Below are 13,908 nucleotides of genomic sequence, written 5' to 3' on the forward strand. Positions count from 1 at the left end.
GACCGAAAGTGCGACGAGAAGGCTATATATTAACTAATCACTAATGCTCATCAATGCTCAAAGACAAGAAGAGATCACACAGTACGGTAGGTAAACCCGACCTAACCCAACCCAACCTAAGTCTTAACATCAGGCTCCTCACGACCAACAAACTCCTTGAACTTCAGCAACTCCAGGGCCAGCCCGACGTTATCCTTCAGGTACTCCTGCGTCTCCATCTGGTACTTGCTCTTGTCGCCCTCGTACTTCTCAACGTACAACCGGATGGTAGCGCCGCTGCTTCCGGTACCGGACAGACGAACAACAAGGCGGCTGCCGTCATCAAACTTGGCGTATAGACCCTGGTTCTTGGCGACGCTGCCGTCGAGGTCAGTGTAGGCGAAGTTGCCGGAGTCCACGACCTTGCGGCCGGAGACGGTGCTGCCGACGAAAGAGTCCTTGTTGTCGACGGCCTTCTCGCTCAGGGCGGCGATGAGCTTGTTCGCGCCCTCGGAATCGACGTTCTCGTAGTCATAGCGGGTGAAGAAGGTGCGACCGTAGGTCTCCCAGAACTCGGCCTGGATGGAGGCGATGGAAGGAGTCTCGTTGGGCTTCTGCTCGGCGACGCCGGCAATGATGTTCAGCCAGGCGACGATGGCCCAGACGCCGTCCTTCTCACGGATGTGGTTGGAGCCAGTACCGAAGGACTCCTCACCGCAGATGGACATCTTCTTGTTGTCGAACAGGTTGCAGAAGAACTTCCAGCCTGTGGGGACCTCGTAGCTCTGCAGGCCCTGGGCCTTGGCGACGAGGTCGACGGCGCCGGAGGTGGGCATGGAGCGGGCGAGGCCGTCGACGCCGTGCTTCTGGAACCAAGGGATGAGCTTGGCGTGGTGGGCGATGATGGCGAGAGAGTCGCCGGGGGAGACGAAGGTGTTGGCACCGTAGATCATGTTGCGGTCTCCGTCGCCGTCGGAGGCGGCGCCAAAGTGGATGCCGTTCTTGTCGACGGCCTCGACAAGCTCGTGCGCGTACACGAGGTTAGGGTCGGGGTGGCCGCCGCCGAAGTCGGGCTTGGGGATGCAGTTCATTGTGCTGTCGGAGGGGAGGCCGAGCTCGTTGACGAAGATGTCAACGCCGTAGGGGCCGGTGACACCGTGCATACCGTCGAAGAGGACCTTGAAGTCGGGGTGCTTCTTGAGGAAGCTGCGGATCAGGTCGAAGTCGAAGATCTCCTTCATCATGGCGACGTAGTCCTCGGTGGAGTGGACGACCTCGACCTCGAGGGGGCCATAGCTGCGGGTGCCGATTGTGGTGGTGTCGACCTCGGGGAGGTCAATGTAGTTGTAGGAGGTGAGGGACTTGGAGACCTCGTAGATCTTGTTGGTGACTTGCTCGGGGGCGGGCGCGCCGTTGGTGAGGTTGTACTTGATACCGAAGTCGTTGTCGGGACCTATCCTTGCAAATTAGCTCGCCGCTCATAATTCTTGAACTAGGTGTGAACGTACCACCAGGGTTGTGGCTAGCAGTCAAGAGAATACCACCGGTGGCCTTCCTCTTGCGAATGAGGTTGCTGGCAGCAGGGGTACTGAGGATGCCGTTCTGGCCGACAATGAGCTTCTTCACGCCATAGGCGGCACCGATCTTGGCGATTTTCTGGATGACGTCGGAGTTGTAGTAGCGGCCATCGCCACCGATGACGAGGAAAGCGTCCTGAGCGCCCTCAGGGATGGAGAGGATGATGCTGGTGACGAAGGACTCGGTGTAGTTCTCTTGCTGGAAGATCTTGACCTTTTTTCGCAGGCCGGAGCTGGACAATTGTCAGTTTTTCGCAGACGGACAGAGACTGAAGGCATTGACGTACGTTCCGGGCTTCTGGTCGCCGAAGGGCTGGATGGAAACGGTCTGGACCGACATGGCGGGGTAGCTGTGATGAGTTGGTTTGGATGGGAGAACAGAAAGAGAGGAGAAAGCAACGGAGGGAGAGGGCAATTATAAGTAGGTCTAGTAGGTCAAACAGGGTCTGGAATGTTCACCGACAATTGGCTCGATGCGCAGGATTAAAATAGTTGAAGCTTGCTTGCTTCTCCTGGTCTGGTGGGGGGAGGAGAAACACAACAAATACCTGGCCTGAGGGGTAACTTGGTAGAGTAATGTAATCATAGCATCACTCCCCACCAGTCTCCTGGACGGCCAATGCACCCTGACTATTATTTACTTGCTACTGCCAAACAGCTGCTCCCTGTAGAATTTCATCTCCTCGATGCTCTCCAGAATGTCCTCCCGGGCCTCATGCACCTCCTTCTTGGGCGGCACCGCGCCCAGCAGCCCCTCGCCTCCCCACCGCCTAACAACCTCCTTAATCGTACTGACATCCACAATTCGATAGTGCAGCCACTCCAACACCGCCGCATACGGTCCACACGCCAGGAACGCCTTATCCGCGTGAACGCTGTTCCCCGCCAGCAGCGCCGTTCGGGGCGTCGCTATGTACCGCTTGATGTACGCGAGCAGGTTGGCCGCCGCGGCCTCGGGCGTCACGGTCGAGGTCTGGACGCGCTGCGTTAGTCCCGTGCGGCCGTGGGTGTCGATGCACCACTGCGACATGGCGTCTAGCGCGCTCTGGGGCACGTGGACCACCGTTTCGAAGCCCGTTGTGTCGAGGAGGTTGAGGTTGGCGTCGGTGATGAAGCAGCAGATTTGCAGGATTTGGTCGGTATTCGGGTCGAGACCCGTCATCTTTGTCAACAGTGAGAATGGGCTGTCAGGAGTTGGGCGGCGGCCGAACCTCGCAGTCGATCCAGACTAGGGGATCGGTGGAGCGTGTAAGAGGCATCGTAGGTATGTGTAGTCTAGGTAGTTGTAGATCAGACGTAGAGAGTTGAAGTTTGCAGAAAGTTTCCGTCTGCGGAAGTCATTTGAGCTCCGAACAATACGTAATAGGCCATACAGTGCTATCCACTCTATCCTCTGATAGTAGACCTCTCTAGCAAATGCCAATTCCGCCTCCTAGTTTGTCATTCCACATCATGTACGTCCACAAAAGAAATATAATAGAGAAAATAAAGATTCCAATATGGGCTAAATGTTATGCCCCTTGCGCCAATCCGTCACGTCGTGAAGAGTTGATATGTCAGAAATAAGATGATATGCTTTGTTGTATGTTGATAAATTCGCCGCCTTCAGTCTACAGCTCCTCGTCCACATTGTCAGGTGGAGTCACCGTCTTAGGAGACTGCAGGGCTTCATCGTGGCCAGGACCAAGGGGGGGCTTAGAGTCGCTTGCGACACCCCCGTTCTGATCATTACTGCCTAGCACTTCGCTTATCTGTTGCGATAGACCTGATCCCATCCGTTGTCGGAGTGAAGACTCGTCTGCTTGTGAGACACTAGGACGCTGCTTCTTGAGTGGACTGCCGATGTACTCTCCATTCAATGCGCTCATCGGCTGTGTTTCCGACGGCCCGGCGGTTATGGGTGCTGATACTGCCGGCGCTGCGGGCGGAGTTGTGGAGATTTTCAATGATGACGGGGTGTCTGCGGCTGTATTGGGGCTTGCTGTGTCCTGTCGAGAGCTGCCGGCAAGCGACGCGGCCGAGTGTTGGCGTTTAAGCTAATATTGCGTTAGTTACGAAGCGCTGAAGCGGGAGCGAGCATACCTTAATCTGGCGCAAGCCCTCTGCCAGCTCGCCCTGTCGCCTAATGTCATCCGGGGAGAGGTTCTGATCTTCTTCCTTGTCTTCCTCCTCGTCCGCCTGGTTGAGTATCCGGTCATCATCGTCGTCATCACTGTCCATATCATCGTCGTCCGCCATCACTTTGTCTTTCTTGCCCTTCTTCCGTCCTTCTGTGTGCTCCCGGAAGTTCAAGAAACCAACGCCTCCTCCAGGCTTTATCGGGCCGAGATTTGCAAAGTCGAGCTGCTGCGACCGGCGTTTCACCGAGCCGGGAGTCTCTTGCAACTTCGGATCTTTCAGGATACCCATTTTCTGTAGTTGTCCTACGCAGAGTTAGCAACGATTAGTCATGGGCCGGTTCGTACTTACGCTCTCCCCGGTACATAAAGGTGAAGATCGCATACGGCTTGTCCGACGGATCAATCCCAGTGACCGTTTGTGTGCTGATAGACTTCGGATCGAGGGACTTGGGCTTCGCGAAGCTGGTAGTGTGATCAATATCTTCGTCAGCGGCTTGCCCGCCCTGATTTTCTTCATCATCATCATGAGCATCAAATTGCGGCGAGTATTCTCCTCGCTTGATCTCGCCAGACGCTAGGACGCGGAAAAGCGCAACCTTGATTTGACCAGTAGATTCCGGAATTGGGTCGTCGTCGGAACTTGCGAGCGAGACGTCGTCGTCGGAAACATCCTCCAAGGGCGACTTGTTATCGTTGCCATAACGCATGACGCCCCTGTCGGGCTTGCTCTTACCACCCATATCCAGATCGTCGATATCGTCAGATTCGCGTTTGGCCCGGCGTTTCTCCATCTTCTGCCGCCTCCGTTCGATCTTCGCAGCTGCGTCTTTCTTGCCCACCAAGTCCAGCCCATCGAGCCACCTCTCCAATGGAACCTCGCGGAAGAGGAACTCTCGTTCTGCAAGTCCACCACCTTCCGACTCGGGAATGCTGACCCATCGGGAGTTCACCCAGGTCTCCTCCCCGCGCCGAAGCAGTGTAGCGACCTCCTCCTTTTGCCGGCCATCAAAGTAGATGTAAGCAGCAACGGTCTCGTTCGGGGAGTTGGTTAGCGCTTGATACGGCGCGACCGTGCTGGTGTATAGTCCACGATGCTCTGTCTGTCCAGGAAGGCCTCCGACGACCTTGGGCTTGGGGTGGGGGTTGTCAGCCGTCGGTTTCCCCGCGGAATAAGGCACATCTTGTCCGGGGTTCAACAAGGTAATGGAAATTGCGAACGTAGACTGCTCCGGTTTCCCACCAGCTGTATCGGGAATTTTGGGCGGCGGGACAGGGATATAGGAGGTAATGCGCGAGACTCGGGACTGGCGCTGGATCGAGTGCTCGGGTAGCGGTCCGCCTGGAGTATGTATACTAACGGCGAGGCCTTTGAAGCATGGCATGACGAGATGGGCGAAGAAAGCCTAACGAGTAGAGTCGCTCCGTAATATACTTCAAGCCGATGTCCAACAGGTCTGGCGATGAGGTGAAGAGGCTAAAAAAAGGGCTATCGAACAGCCAAGGGAGGAGAAGTGGTGGCTGGTGGAGGCGGTCAGGATACCCTTCACTTTCTCGAGGTGTTAAACAAATCGCAAAAGGTGTGTTGAAAGTAAGTCGAGCTGAAAGTTTCTTTGCTCTGCTGCAGTAGTTTGTCAACGATGTCTTGAGGTCGCAGGAAAACCCGAGTAAACCAGGCGACTCTGTGTTGTGCGTGCGGAGGAGGGCAGCTAAGGAGGGGCGACGAGCAATCAGGAAAGTCGTCAACAATGATGCAAATGAGCTTCAGCTAAGTACACGAATGAATGATGAAAGTCTCAGCTTTGAGGGAAGCACGATGGCATGTTGCTGGAAAATTAATTGAGGGTTAAGGAGGTATGAAAGGGTAGAGTGAGAACGAAAGTCCCGGTGGTTTGGGTGGGAGCAAGTCACTTGTCAGGTGAGGTGAGGATCGACGCCGCCCTAGCTCACGCCGATGTATACCGTGACTATACAGCTCTACATTTGGACATGGCGGTCAATCATGCGGTACATCTAGCTGGATTATATTTACGTGGCAGAAATCGTTATATCAAGAAAGAAAGACAAGGCCTCTCTAGAGACCCCGACGTCGCGCCTCTTCCCTCGCGATAGCCGCAAGATCAGGAAAATCCCGGTTTAGCCTACTCAAAAGCAACTCGGTTTTCCGTCGCTTCCGTTGTTCAAGCTCAGCCTCGAACTGAGAGATGCGATCTAGGATCCTTGCATGAGACTCCATCAAGGAGAGCTCAAGAAAGTCATCCGCATATCCCCGGAGAGCTTTTATCTTGTTCTCTAGCTCCTGGATGCTTTCTTCGTCTGAGGTATCACCTTGAGTGCAGTCTCGATCAGGATGAGCTCTTGGTACATGCTCATCTGGTGTCGCAGCAAAGGGCGTTGGCGGAGGAAGATAGAAACAGTGTACAGGTCGACCGTCGGATGCTGGCTCCCCTTGATTCTCACGGCGAAATGGGGCTAGGGGATCGAATGCTCGAGTGGAGCTATGGCTTAAGTTGTTGCCGCTGAGCGTAGCCATATTTGTCGAGTGAGCTTCCGATATATCTAACGCGGCCGCTTGGCTTAGCTCTGCCCTTGTGATTGAATTAGATCTCGCATTCTGCCGTTGCTGCCCCGTGTCCTCTTCTGTATGCAGTCGAGAACGTTTCACCCCGCGCGGAGAGTGATGCGGTTGCGACGGGATGCTTGAAGCGACCAGGCTAGCTCGTTTCCCTCGTTTCTGGTCGAACACGTTATCGACAAATCCAAGTAGGCGACCTCGAGTATCGATCGATTTAACCCGCGCTCGCACCGGTTTTTCTTTGCTCTGGTATGGTTGATGGAAGTGGCAGCAACGGCAGTTGCAAATCTGTTCGCATTTCGGGCAGGTCCAATACTCAGCATCCTTTAACAGAGGAATCAACTCAACGTCAAAATGTCGATAGAGGCCCCGGAAGCAAAAGAATGCCGAGCACTGATTGCATCTGATGCCTTTCCACGAGGGATGGCTATCTCGACATAGGTGACAAAGCCGCTCCTACATAAACATAAAGGTAAGCATTCACTCTAAACAGAAAGTTCGATGGATACATACTGCCGATTGTTGTCGCGCACCCATTGCAGCCGCTGCAGCAGCACCAAGTGATGTTTGCCTGAGAGTCATGTTAGTAGCTCGCCTAAGCCGATGTAGTAACTTAGGCTTATATCTAGGCTTAGGCCTGGATGCGTACCTTGATAGCCGCGGTGTTCGAGTAGCTCCAACACCCAATCTGTTTCTCGCTGCCTTGATGATGTCTTGACATCGTTCCAACGGCAGAATTTCTGCCCAGGTGTAGTCGTCAACATGCTTGCAGCTTCTACCCGAAACGAAGCAGGTCAAGCACAAGTCGAAATCCCCGCACTGTTCGCAGTGTAGATGACGATTCCATACTGTAAGTCCGCAGAAATTGCACTCGACTACGGCACCCTGAATATCCACAGTCTTGATGATGGGTAAAGGTCTCTTCGCTGAGTGATCAACGTTGGCCGGGCTGTCTGGGACGCCACTGGGATGGCTGAAAGCTTCTCCCCCGGTGGTTTCATCATGGACTTGTTGGTGGAAAACATCTAGAAGAAGGAGTTCAACTTCTCTCTCGCATATACCACTTTGCAACGCATACATTGGAATCAAAGGAACGCGTCCGGTGTCTGCATGGCAGTCTTTATGATATGCAGGTTGCACGTAGTCAAAGAAAGACGTTACCGAAGTAGAATGCATGATATTCCAGACCACTTTGGTAACCATAGGGCTGATGTTCCAAACTTGATGAGCAGTGGCAGTGGGGAAGACCACGAGGTCACCAGGGCCTTGGTCTGTGACATATATCGGAAAGTCGGCTGATCTTAGCTTGCTGCTAGACACGTTGGCCCAATCGGTGTGGGCAGACTTGCCCAATCCATCCATGAACGCGTCGTACTTTTCTTGCGAGTTTCTGTCTGTTCCAAAACAAATTGATCCGGGGCCAATTCCTAGCTAGTTGTATCAGTTCCCGGGTCTGTACTCATCTAAACAATGGAGAGTAGTGCCCACCTTCCGATTCAACCAGAAGATTGAGGGCTACGGTGGCGCTGAAGCATCTGTGAAACCCAGAACTGCGGGAGTTCCTCGTTAGTCAACTTCAACTATATGCACTCAGATATATACCTACAAAGACATACGAGTCCCAACATAGGCCATCAGCACTTCTGGAGCGGTCTCCTTTGGCAAGACTCGGAAGAGGTCGAGTGAGCCAAGATGTCTCAAGGACGATGGCAGGATTGTGTCCAGAGACTTGACCCACTCCTTTGGGCAAGGAAGATCCTTCGCATAGAGGCTCCAAGGTAAGCTGTTAGATGGGCTTAATATTTTCAACGCCAACGAGTGACCTACGATTCCCGAGTGTCGCCTGCACTTGCTTGGTCTGAATGGAAAAGCAGGTCCCGTAGTCGAACTTTGACATCTCTTCCGGTCTGACAGTTTCTTACTGAGATAGCTGAGTAAAGAGAGCGCCGTCAGCATGAGCGAATTCTGCACGGGTAAGTATAAGCAAATAAGCAAAGGAAGCAAAGTGCACATACCTCCCGAGGCAGACAGATTGACTAGGCTTTCATTGCTCAAGCTTGCTGTCCGCCATGCGTCTGTTTGAGAGAAGCCTCGTATGACAAATGGCCTGCCATCATGAAGTTTGTTCTCAATCCACCGAGAAACATCGTCATTCGATTTCGCATGAAGGGCTTGGACCGAGAACTCGGAAAACGGGACAAAGGGGGGGCCGCAGTGCAGCAGGTCTTGCACGGAAGGAGGGTCTGTTTGCAGAGAATCCATATTGAGGCGGACTTCTAGTTAGCATGATGGCAGGATCTGACTTGTTCCTGTGGCATTTCCACAACATATGTTATTGGCCACTATAGAGAGCCATTTGGGTCCTTTCCGAGATGTTGAAGACTGACGCTACCATGTGTCATTCACGTGACACCGCTAACGTGTGCCTGCATTTAACCTCCCTATTTGATCGTCAAGTTTACGGAAGATGACATCGATGAATGTGACATTCAGTGTATATGAGTTACATATAAGTGACCGGTGGCTAGGGTGATGTGATAGTTAACGCGGTTACTATTTGACTCCATCTCGGAGGCATTCCAAGAGATATATATTTTGGACAGGTCCAATTGAGCCCCATTGACATATCTCCAACGGCGGAAAATAACCCAGCGATTAGATTCCGATGAGCTAAGAAACGATCCTTAGGAGCGTGCAATAAAGACATAACTGAAGATAATGCTGAAGTGTCAGGCGCTGGAATGTTTTAAGGTGCCAGCGCCATAGGAGAGACGCGATACAAGCGAGTGAGAAAATCGTCTTGGAGCTTCAATTCCGAACTCTCAAGCCGTTCAATTTCAGATATATATGTTCAACATTACGCGGTCTTAGCTACATGGATTTTCGGCAGATACTGGGGAGCCGACACAGTTTGCTCGCAGGTGCACAAGTGCCAGGGCTTGGGAGGATCATCAAGCTTTGTGACCCCTGTCGAGCACCTACGGTAAAGTCCGAGGAAACTGAACCCGATAGCCTCATCAAACCTCAGCAAGCTGGCCTCGCGCTCAAAGCCCAGCTTCGAGGATAGCCTCTTCAACCCTTAGATTTAACACTGCTCAGCGTTCTGCAAACCACTCAATCCGCCCAAGTAGTTCGTATTATGGCAAAGGTAAAAAGAGAATCTGCTGGAGACCGGAACCATCCACTGTTTTCAGTTCGAGTTACTCCGGGCAGTTACACTCAAAGGAGCAGGTGGTTTGCTGTCGATTGTCAAGTGGCGTGCTCCAGGCTCCCAGACTTCCATCCAGTCGCCCGGTGATAGATAACTCCAAATCTTCAGATCCAGAACCAGCTCTAGATCCAGATGGCCACGTGAGTCGAGGAATGTTGCGGGGAAAGATCCCGACGGTTGCATCTCGAGAGTCGACATCCTTTGCGACTTCATCTGTTGCACTACGCAATTGTCCAACCTTAGGCACGAGACCACACACCTCCGTCGACGGACAGCCACCATTTGTCCGGAAATCTCTGGCCCTTTGGAGATGAGGAAAATCAAAAAGCGGCTGGAATCTGGAGTCCGGGGCAAGCTAAGAGTCATTGGCTGGAGAGCTTTCCCAGCCCCATCTGGAGACGAAACCCTTCTCAGCGTGCTAATCCGTTTTGGGAATAGCTCGTCGATTCTAGCACAGTCGGACTCAACACCACAAATAATCGACTCCCCAAGCTTCGCCTTAGCCAAAAGCCAAGGCGACAAGCTCCACACTTCGGTGAGACAGAGGAAACGCATGGCACACAAGCAAGAAGCAAATCGAGTACTGTCGAGTCCTGAATCACTTCCCTCAAGCCTCGAGGATTGGAGTCCAGCCTTCGAACCTCTTCTGTACCGGAGATTAGAGCCTCCCGGGCACACCGGAGAATGGCCCTCAACCAAATTATTCTCAACTCATTGCTTCGGTACTGTGGCTTATGGCGCTGCTACGGAGTACGTTCTGAGACTGTTGTAACCTCATCATATCTGTTTTTACTGGCTCAAACCACGCGTGATCAGGAGACACCAGGGTATCCACAGCAGTCCTCTCCAGTTCTGTCTCCCTAGTCGCAAACAAACGGCTGACGCCAACGTCCAGATTTCCCTCTGGGAAGATGCAGTCTATTGCTTGCCTCTATGCAAAGGAAGCAGGAGCCTTGCTGCATCTCTTCCAATAATGCAACCTGCTTGAGAATTGTGAATGTGGCCACTCTCGGCATATGTGAATAGCTTCATAGTTGCCAATTTAATCACTAACTGCACAATAATGAAATTAACCTCATACCCAGAGCCAAAATGAACGCTGTTCACCTGATTACCAGCCCCACAGTTGATTCCTGGAAGCATGATGCTGGCTGTGAATGACTCCTTGAGGTGAATAACACAACTGTCTGATTGGATCTGGTGAAATTTCTTCTCCTTTCTATTCACGACCACACAGATTGCCTTCCGCTTCTCCGCCTTTCTTGATTTATCTACCCCCGGCTTCCCTTGCCTTTGGTTTTATTTCCCCCAATCCTCCTCACCCCACGCAACCTCATCTCCTGCATCCTGCACCCTCCTGCGCGCCAAGTGTTTGATATCGTACATCACTTCTTATTATTGTCTCTTTGCTTTTTCTCCTACCCTTGCATCTCAAGTCTTTTAAGCAGTGTCACAGTTGCCTCCTGACCGCGGTTCTGTCTCTGACTACGGTTGGACAATGGCGGACCAGGTGGTCGAGGAGTACCCGACTGGTGTGCCCCTCAAGCTTGCCGGAGAAACTTTCAGGGCCATCAACAAGCTGTATGTTCTGCTTTCTGATGCATCTGTTGTACCATATCTTGCTGACAGTCTGTAGGAGCAGCGAGAATGAAGACATCGCCGAGAAGGGTGTTCTCGAACACGTTGATCTGAACTACAACACCTCAGCGAAGTAGGTAACACTTCCTTTTAGTTTGAAGCCGTTGCTAACTCTACTCAGGATCAAAAATCCTCTTTCTCATCTTACTGAGGCCCAGGTGCTGCGTGATGTTGAACAGTTTGCACGGGATAATGAATTGACCGATCTGCTGCCCGACCTTCGCAAAGGCTCGCTCATTGCTCGTGACCCCGAGAACTTCAGAGCCATCCCTGGAGTTGGCGCGGAGGACATTCGCATCATTGAGCATGAGACCAAACACAAGTGGCGTCAGCCTCGTGCGCTCTACTTTTCGATCATCCTCTGCTCCATTGGTGCTGCTGTTCAGTAAGTCTCCACCCTCTTCAGATGTTTGGGCAAGACTAATCCTTCAACAGAGGCTGGGACCAGACTGGTAGTAACGGTAAGCTTCATGAAATTGTTGCGCCACATCTCCTCTGACCGTGTCTCTAGGTGCCAACCTTAGCATGCCTGCCGCTCTGGGAATTCCCACGGCGGATGACCCTAACGCTGAATACAATCAGTGGCTTGTCGGTATCATCAATGCGTAAGTCTTCTTTGGTACGATATACGACAAAATAAGCTAACAGTTTGCAGTGGCCCTTACATCGGCAGCTCTCTCCTGGGCTGCTGGCTGTCTGACCCTGCGAATTACTACCTCGGCCGCCGTGGCGCGATTTTCATCTCCGCTATCTTCTGTTTGATCACTCCGTTCGGTCAGGCCCTCAGCCAGACCTGGCCCCAGCTACTTATCACCCGTGTTCTCCTTGGCTTTGGAATGGGTCTGAAGGCTTCGACTATCCCCATCTTCTGCGCTGAAAACACTCCCGCATCTATCCGTGGCGGCTTGGTCATGTGCTGGCAGCTGTGGACTGCATTTGGCATTTTTCTGGGAACAACCGCGAACTTGATCGTCAAGAATATGGGTGACTTGGCCTGGCGTTTGCAAATGGGCTCTGCGTTTATCCCGGCAGTTCCTCTTCTTCTGGGTGTTTATCTCTGCCCGGAGTCTCCACGATGGTACATCAAGAAAGGTAAACTCCGCCCCGCGTACGACTCCCTGCGACGTCTTCGAAACACCCCCCTTCAGGCCGCTCGTGATCTTTACTACATTCACGCTCAGGTCAAGCTTGAGCAAGAGATCTCTGGCGAAGGATCCTACTTGACTCGCTTTGTTGAGCTGTTTACAATCCCTCGTGTCCGCCGCGCTACTCTTGCGTCGTTTACCGTCATGATCGCCCAACAGATGTGCGGCATTAACATCGTGGCATTCTATTCATCTACAATCTTTGCTGACGCAGGCGCCGGCTACAATGGGGCTCTCTGGGCCTCTTGGGGCTTTGGACTGGTGAACTTTCTGTTTGCCTTCCCCGCGGTCTGGACCATCGACACATTCGGGCGTCGCAGCTTACTCCTCTTCACCTTTCCGCAGATGGCGTGGACTTTACTCGCAGCTGGATTCTCGTTCTACATTCCGGAGGATTCAAAGGCTCATCTTGCACTTATTGCTCTCTTCGTCTTTTTGTTTGCCGCGTTCTACTCGCCCGGTGAGGGACCAGTTCCCTTCACCTACTCGGCGGAGATCTTCCCTCTCTCACATCGCGGTATGTTTCACTCCTTCCATGCATTATGAAGAGTACTTCTAATTCAGTCTAGAGGTTGGAATGTCCTGGGCTGTCGCAACTTGTCTTTTCTGGGCAGCCGTTCTGAGCATCACCTTCCCTCGAATGCTTGTTGCCCTTAGCCCTCAGGGTGCTTTCGGCTTCTACGCGTAAGTCCACCGCATGTATACCATATTCTGGCCAATGACTAACGTACCTCGTCATTAGTGGCCTCAATATCATCGCACTCTTCATGATTTTTATCTGGGTTCCCGAGACGAAGCAGCGCACGCTCGAAGAGCTCGACTACATCTTCGCCGTCCCCACCCGCACTCACATGCGCTACCAGCTGTTCCAGGTTCTACCCTGGTGGATCAAGCGCTACATTTTTCTTCGCAAGGACGCCCATCTCGAGCCTCTCTACCAGTTCGATCATGTCGCGGAGACTAAATAAGTGTTTGGTTTCCATCTAACATTTGCGCGTGAGCGTCATTTCTGAACGAGTCATGATTAAACGTCTTGAAGACATTCGAACGAACCGAAGCGATTAAAACGAAAAAAATTGAACACCGACAAAACTCGCAAACAAAATTTCCAAACCCCACCGATGGGATGAACGAGTGAGACCTTTTCTTCTCTTCTCTTCTTCTTCCTGTCCCGGATCGGAAGAAGCTGAAGTTGGTCTCTCCATACTCGTTCGTCCCACTTCACTTGTTTTTATTATTTCCTTTGTCTTTCTCACTTTGTTTACTTACATCTGCGGATCTCATCGTCTTGTTGAACCTCGTTCTACGTTCTATCCTTGCTTTGGATTAGAATAGAAGTCGGCTACGGCCACGGTCAACACTAGATAGATAGATGCCTAGACATCTATCATCGCATCATGTACTATCAGATCTTTGTCTCTTGTTTATGCCTGCTCCCCATGTTTTTTAGAACAGGATTTGGCTGCGGTGGATACTGGATGTCTGCCCTTACTTGGCTTAGAGTCTAGATAGAACTTGAATGTACTGGACTCAGATGTCTATTGAACTCAAATTGCGTCGGCTCACTTAGCTCGCACTTTATTCTCATGTCGAACTATTTGCCGGTAGTAAAATTCGGCTGCTGGATTTGAGTAACATCTCACTCATACTTACAAAAAAGCTCATT

The 13,908-nt window shown here is 52.1% G+C and overlaps 6 protein-coding genes across 6 annotated transcripts; 1 reads left to right on the top strand and 5 right to left on the bottom strand.

Moving 5' to 3' along the window:
* Positions 1–116: 116 nt before the first annotated feature.
* Positions 117–1,896, bottom strand: pgmA (phosphoglucomutase PGM2; the record flags this gene model as incomplete). The annotated part of the gene is made up of 3 exons (XM_026745192.1): positions 117–1,432; positions 1,488–1,789; positions 1,844–1,896. The coding sequence occupies 3 exons, from the start codon at positions 1,894–1,896 to the stop codon at positions 117–119; spliced, it is 1,671 nt and encodes a 556-aa protein (XP_026606058.1).
* Positions 1,897–2,193: 297 nt separating this feature from the next.
* DSM5745_03177 (oligoribonuclease) lies at positions 2,194–2,718 on the bottom strand (the record flags this gene model as incomplete). The annotated part of the gene is made up of 1 exon (XM_026745193.1): positions 2,194–2,718. One exon carries the CDS (start codon positions 2,716–2,718, stop codon positions 2,194–2,196), a length of 525 nt encoding a protein of 174 aa, XP_026606059.1.
* A 448-nt stretch (positions 2,719–3,166) lies between these two features.
* On the bottom strand, positions 3,167–5,058 carry DSM5745_03178 (uncharacterized protein; the record flags this gene model as incomplete). The annotated part of the gene is made up of 3 exons (XM_026745194.1): positions 3,167–3,592; positions 3,639–3,979; positions 4,026–5,058. The coding sequence occupies 3 exons, from the start codon at positions 5,056–5,058 to the stop codon at positions 3,167–3,169; spliced, it is 1,800 nt and encodes a 599-aa protein (XP_026606060.1).
* A 689-nt stretch (positions 5,059–5,747) lies between these two features.
* On the bottom strand, positions 5,748–6,206 carry DSM5745_03179 (uncharacterized protein; the record flags this gene model as incomplete). Its single annotated transcript, XM_026745195.1, has 1 exon — positions 5,748–6,206. One exon carries the CDS (start codon positions 6,204–6,206, stop codon positions 5,748–5,750), a length of 459 nt encoding a protein of 152 aa, XP_026606061.1.
* Positions 6,207–6,586: 380 nt separating this feature from the next.
* DSM5745_03180 (uncharacterized protein) lies at positions 6,587–8,510 on the bottom strand (the record flags this gene model as incomplete). Its single annotated transcript, XM_026745196.1, has 8 exons — positions 6,587–6,704; positions 6,762–6,819; positions 6,898–6,988; positions 7,098–7,675; positions 7,737–7,798; positions 7,855–8,031; positions 8,171–8,213; positions 8,264–8,510. 8 exons carry the CDS (start codon positions 8,508–8,510, stop codon positions 6,587–6,589), a joined length of 1,374 nt encoding a protein of 457 aa, XP_026606062.1.
* Positions 8,511–10,957: 2,447 nt separating this feature from the next.
* Positions 10,958–13,210, top strand: DSM5745_03181 (sugar porter family MFS transporter; the record flags this gene model as incomplete). Its single annotated transcript, XM_026745197.1, has 8 exons — positions 10,958–11,040; positions 11,096–11,170; positions 11,219–11,482; positions 11,533–11,558; positions 11,609–11,702; positions 11,753–12,759; positions 12,812–12,926; positions 12,985–13,210. The coding sequence occupies 8 exons, from the start codon at positions 10,958–10,960 to the stop codon at positions 13,208–13,210; spliced, it is 1,890 nt and encodes a 629-aa protein (XP_026606063.1).
* Positions 13,211–13,908: the final 698 nt, after the last annotated feature.

The sequence above is a fragment of the Aspergillus mulundensis genome, assembly GCF_003369625.1.
Source record: "Aspergillus mulundensis strain DSM 5745 chromosome Unknown scaffold_2, whole genome shotgun sequence".
Taxonomy (NCBI): Eukaryota; Fungi; Ascomycota; class Eurotiomycetes; order Eurotiales; family Aspergillaceae; genus Aspergillus; species Aspergillus mulundensis.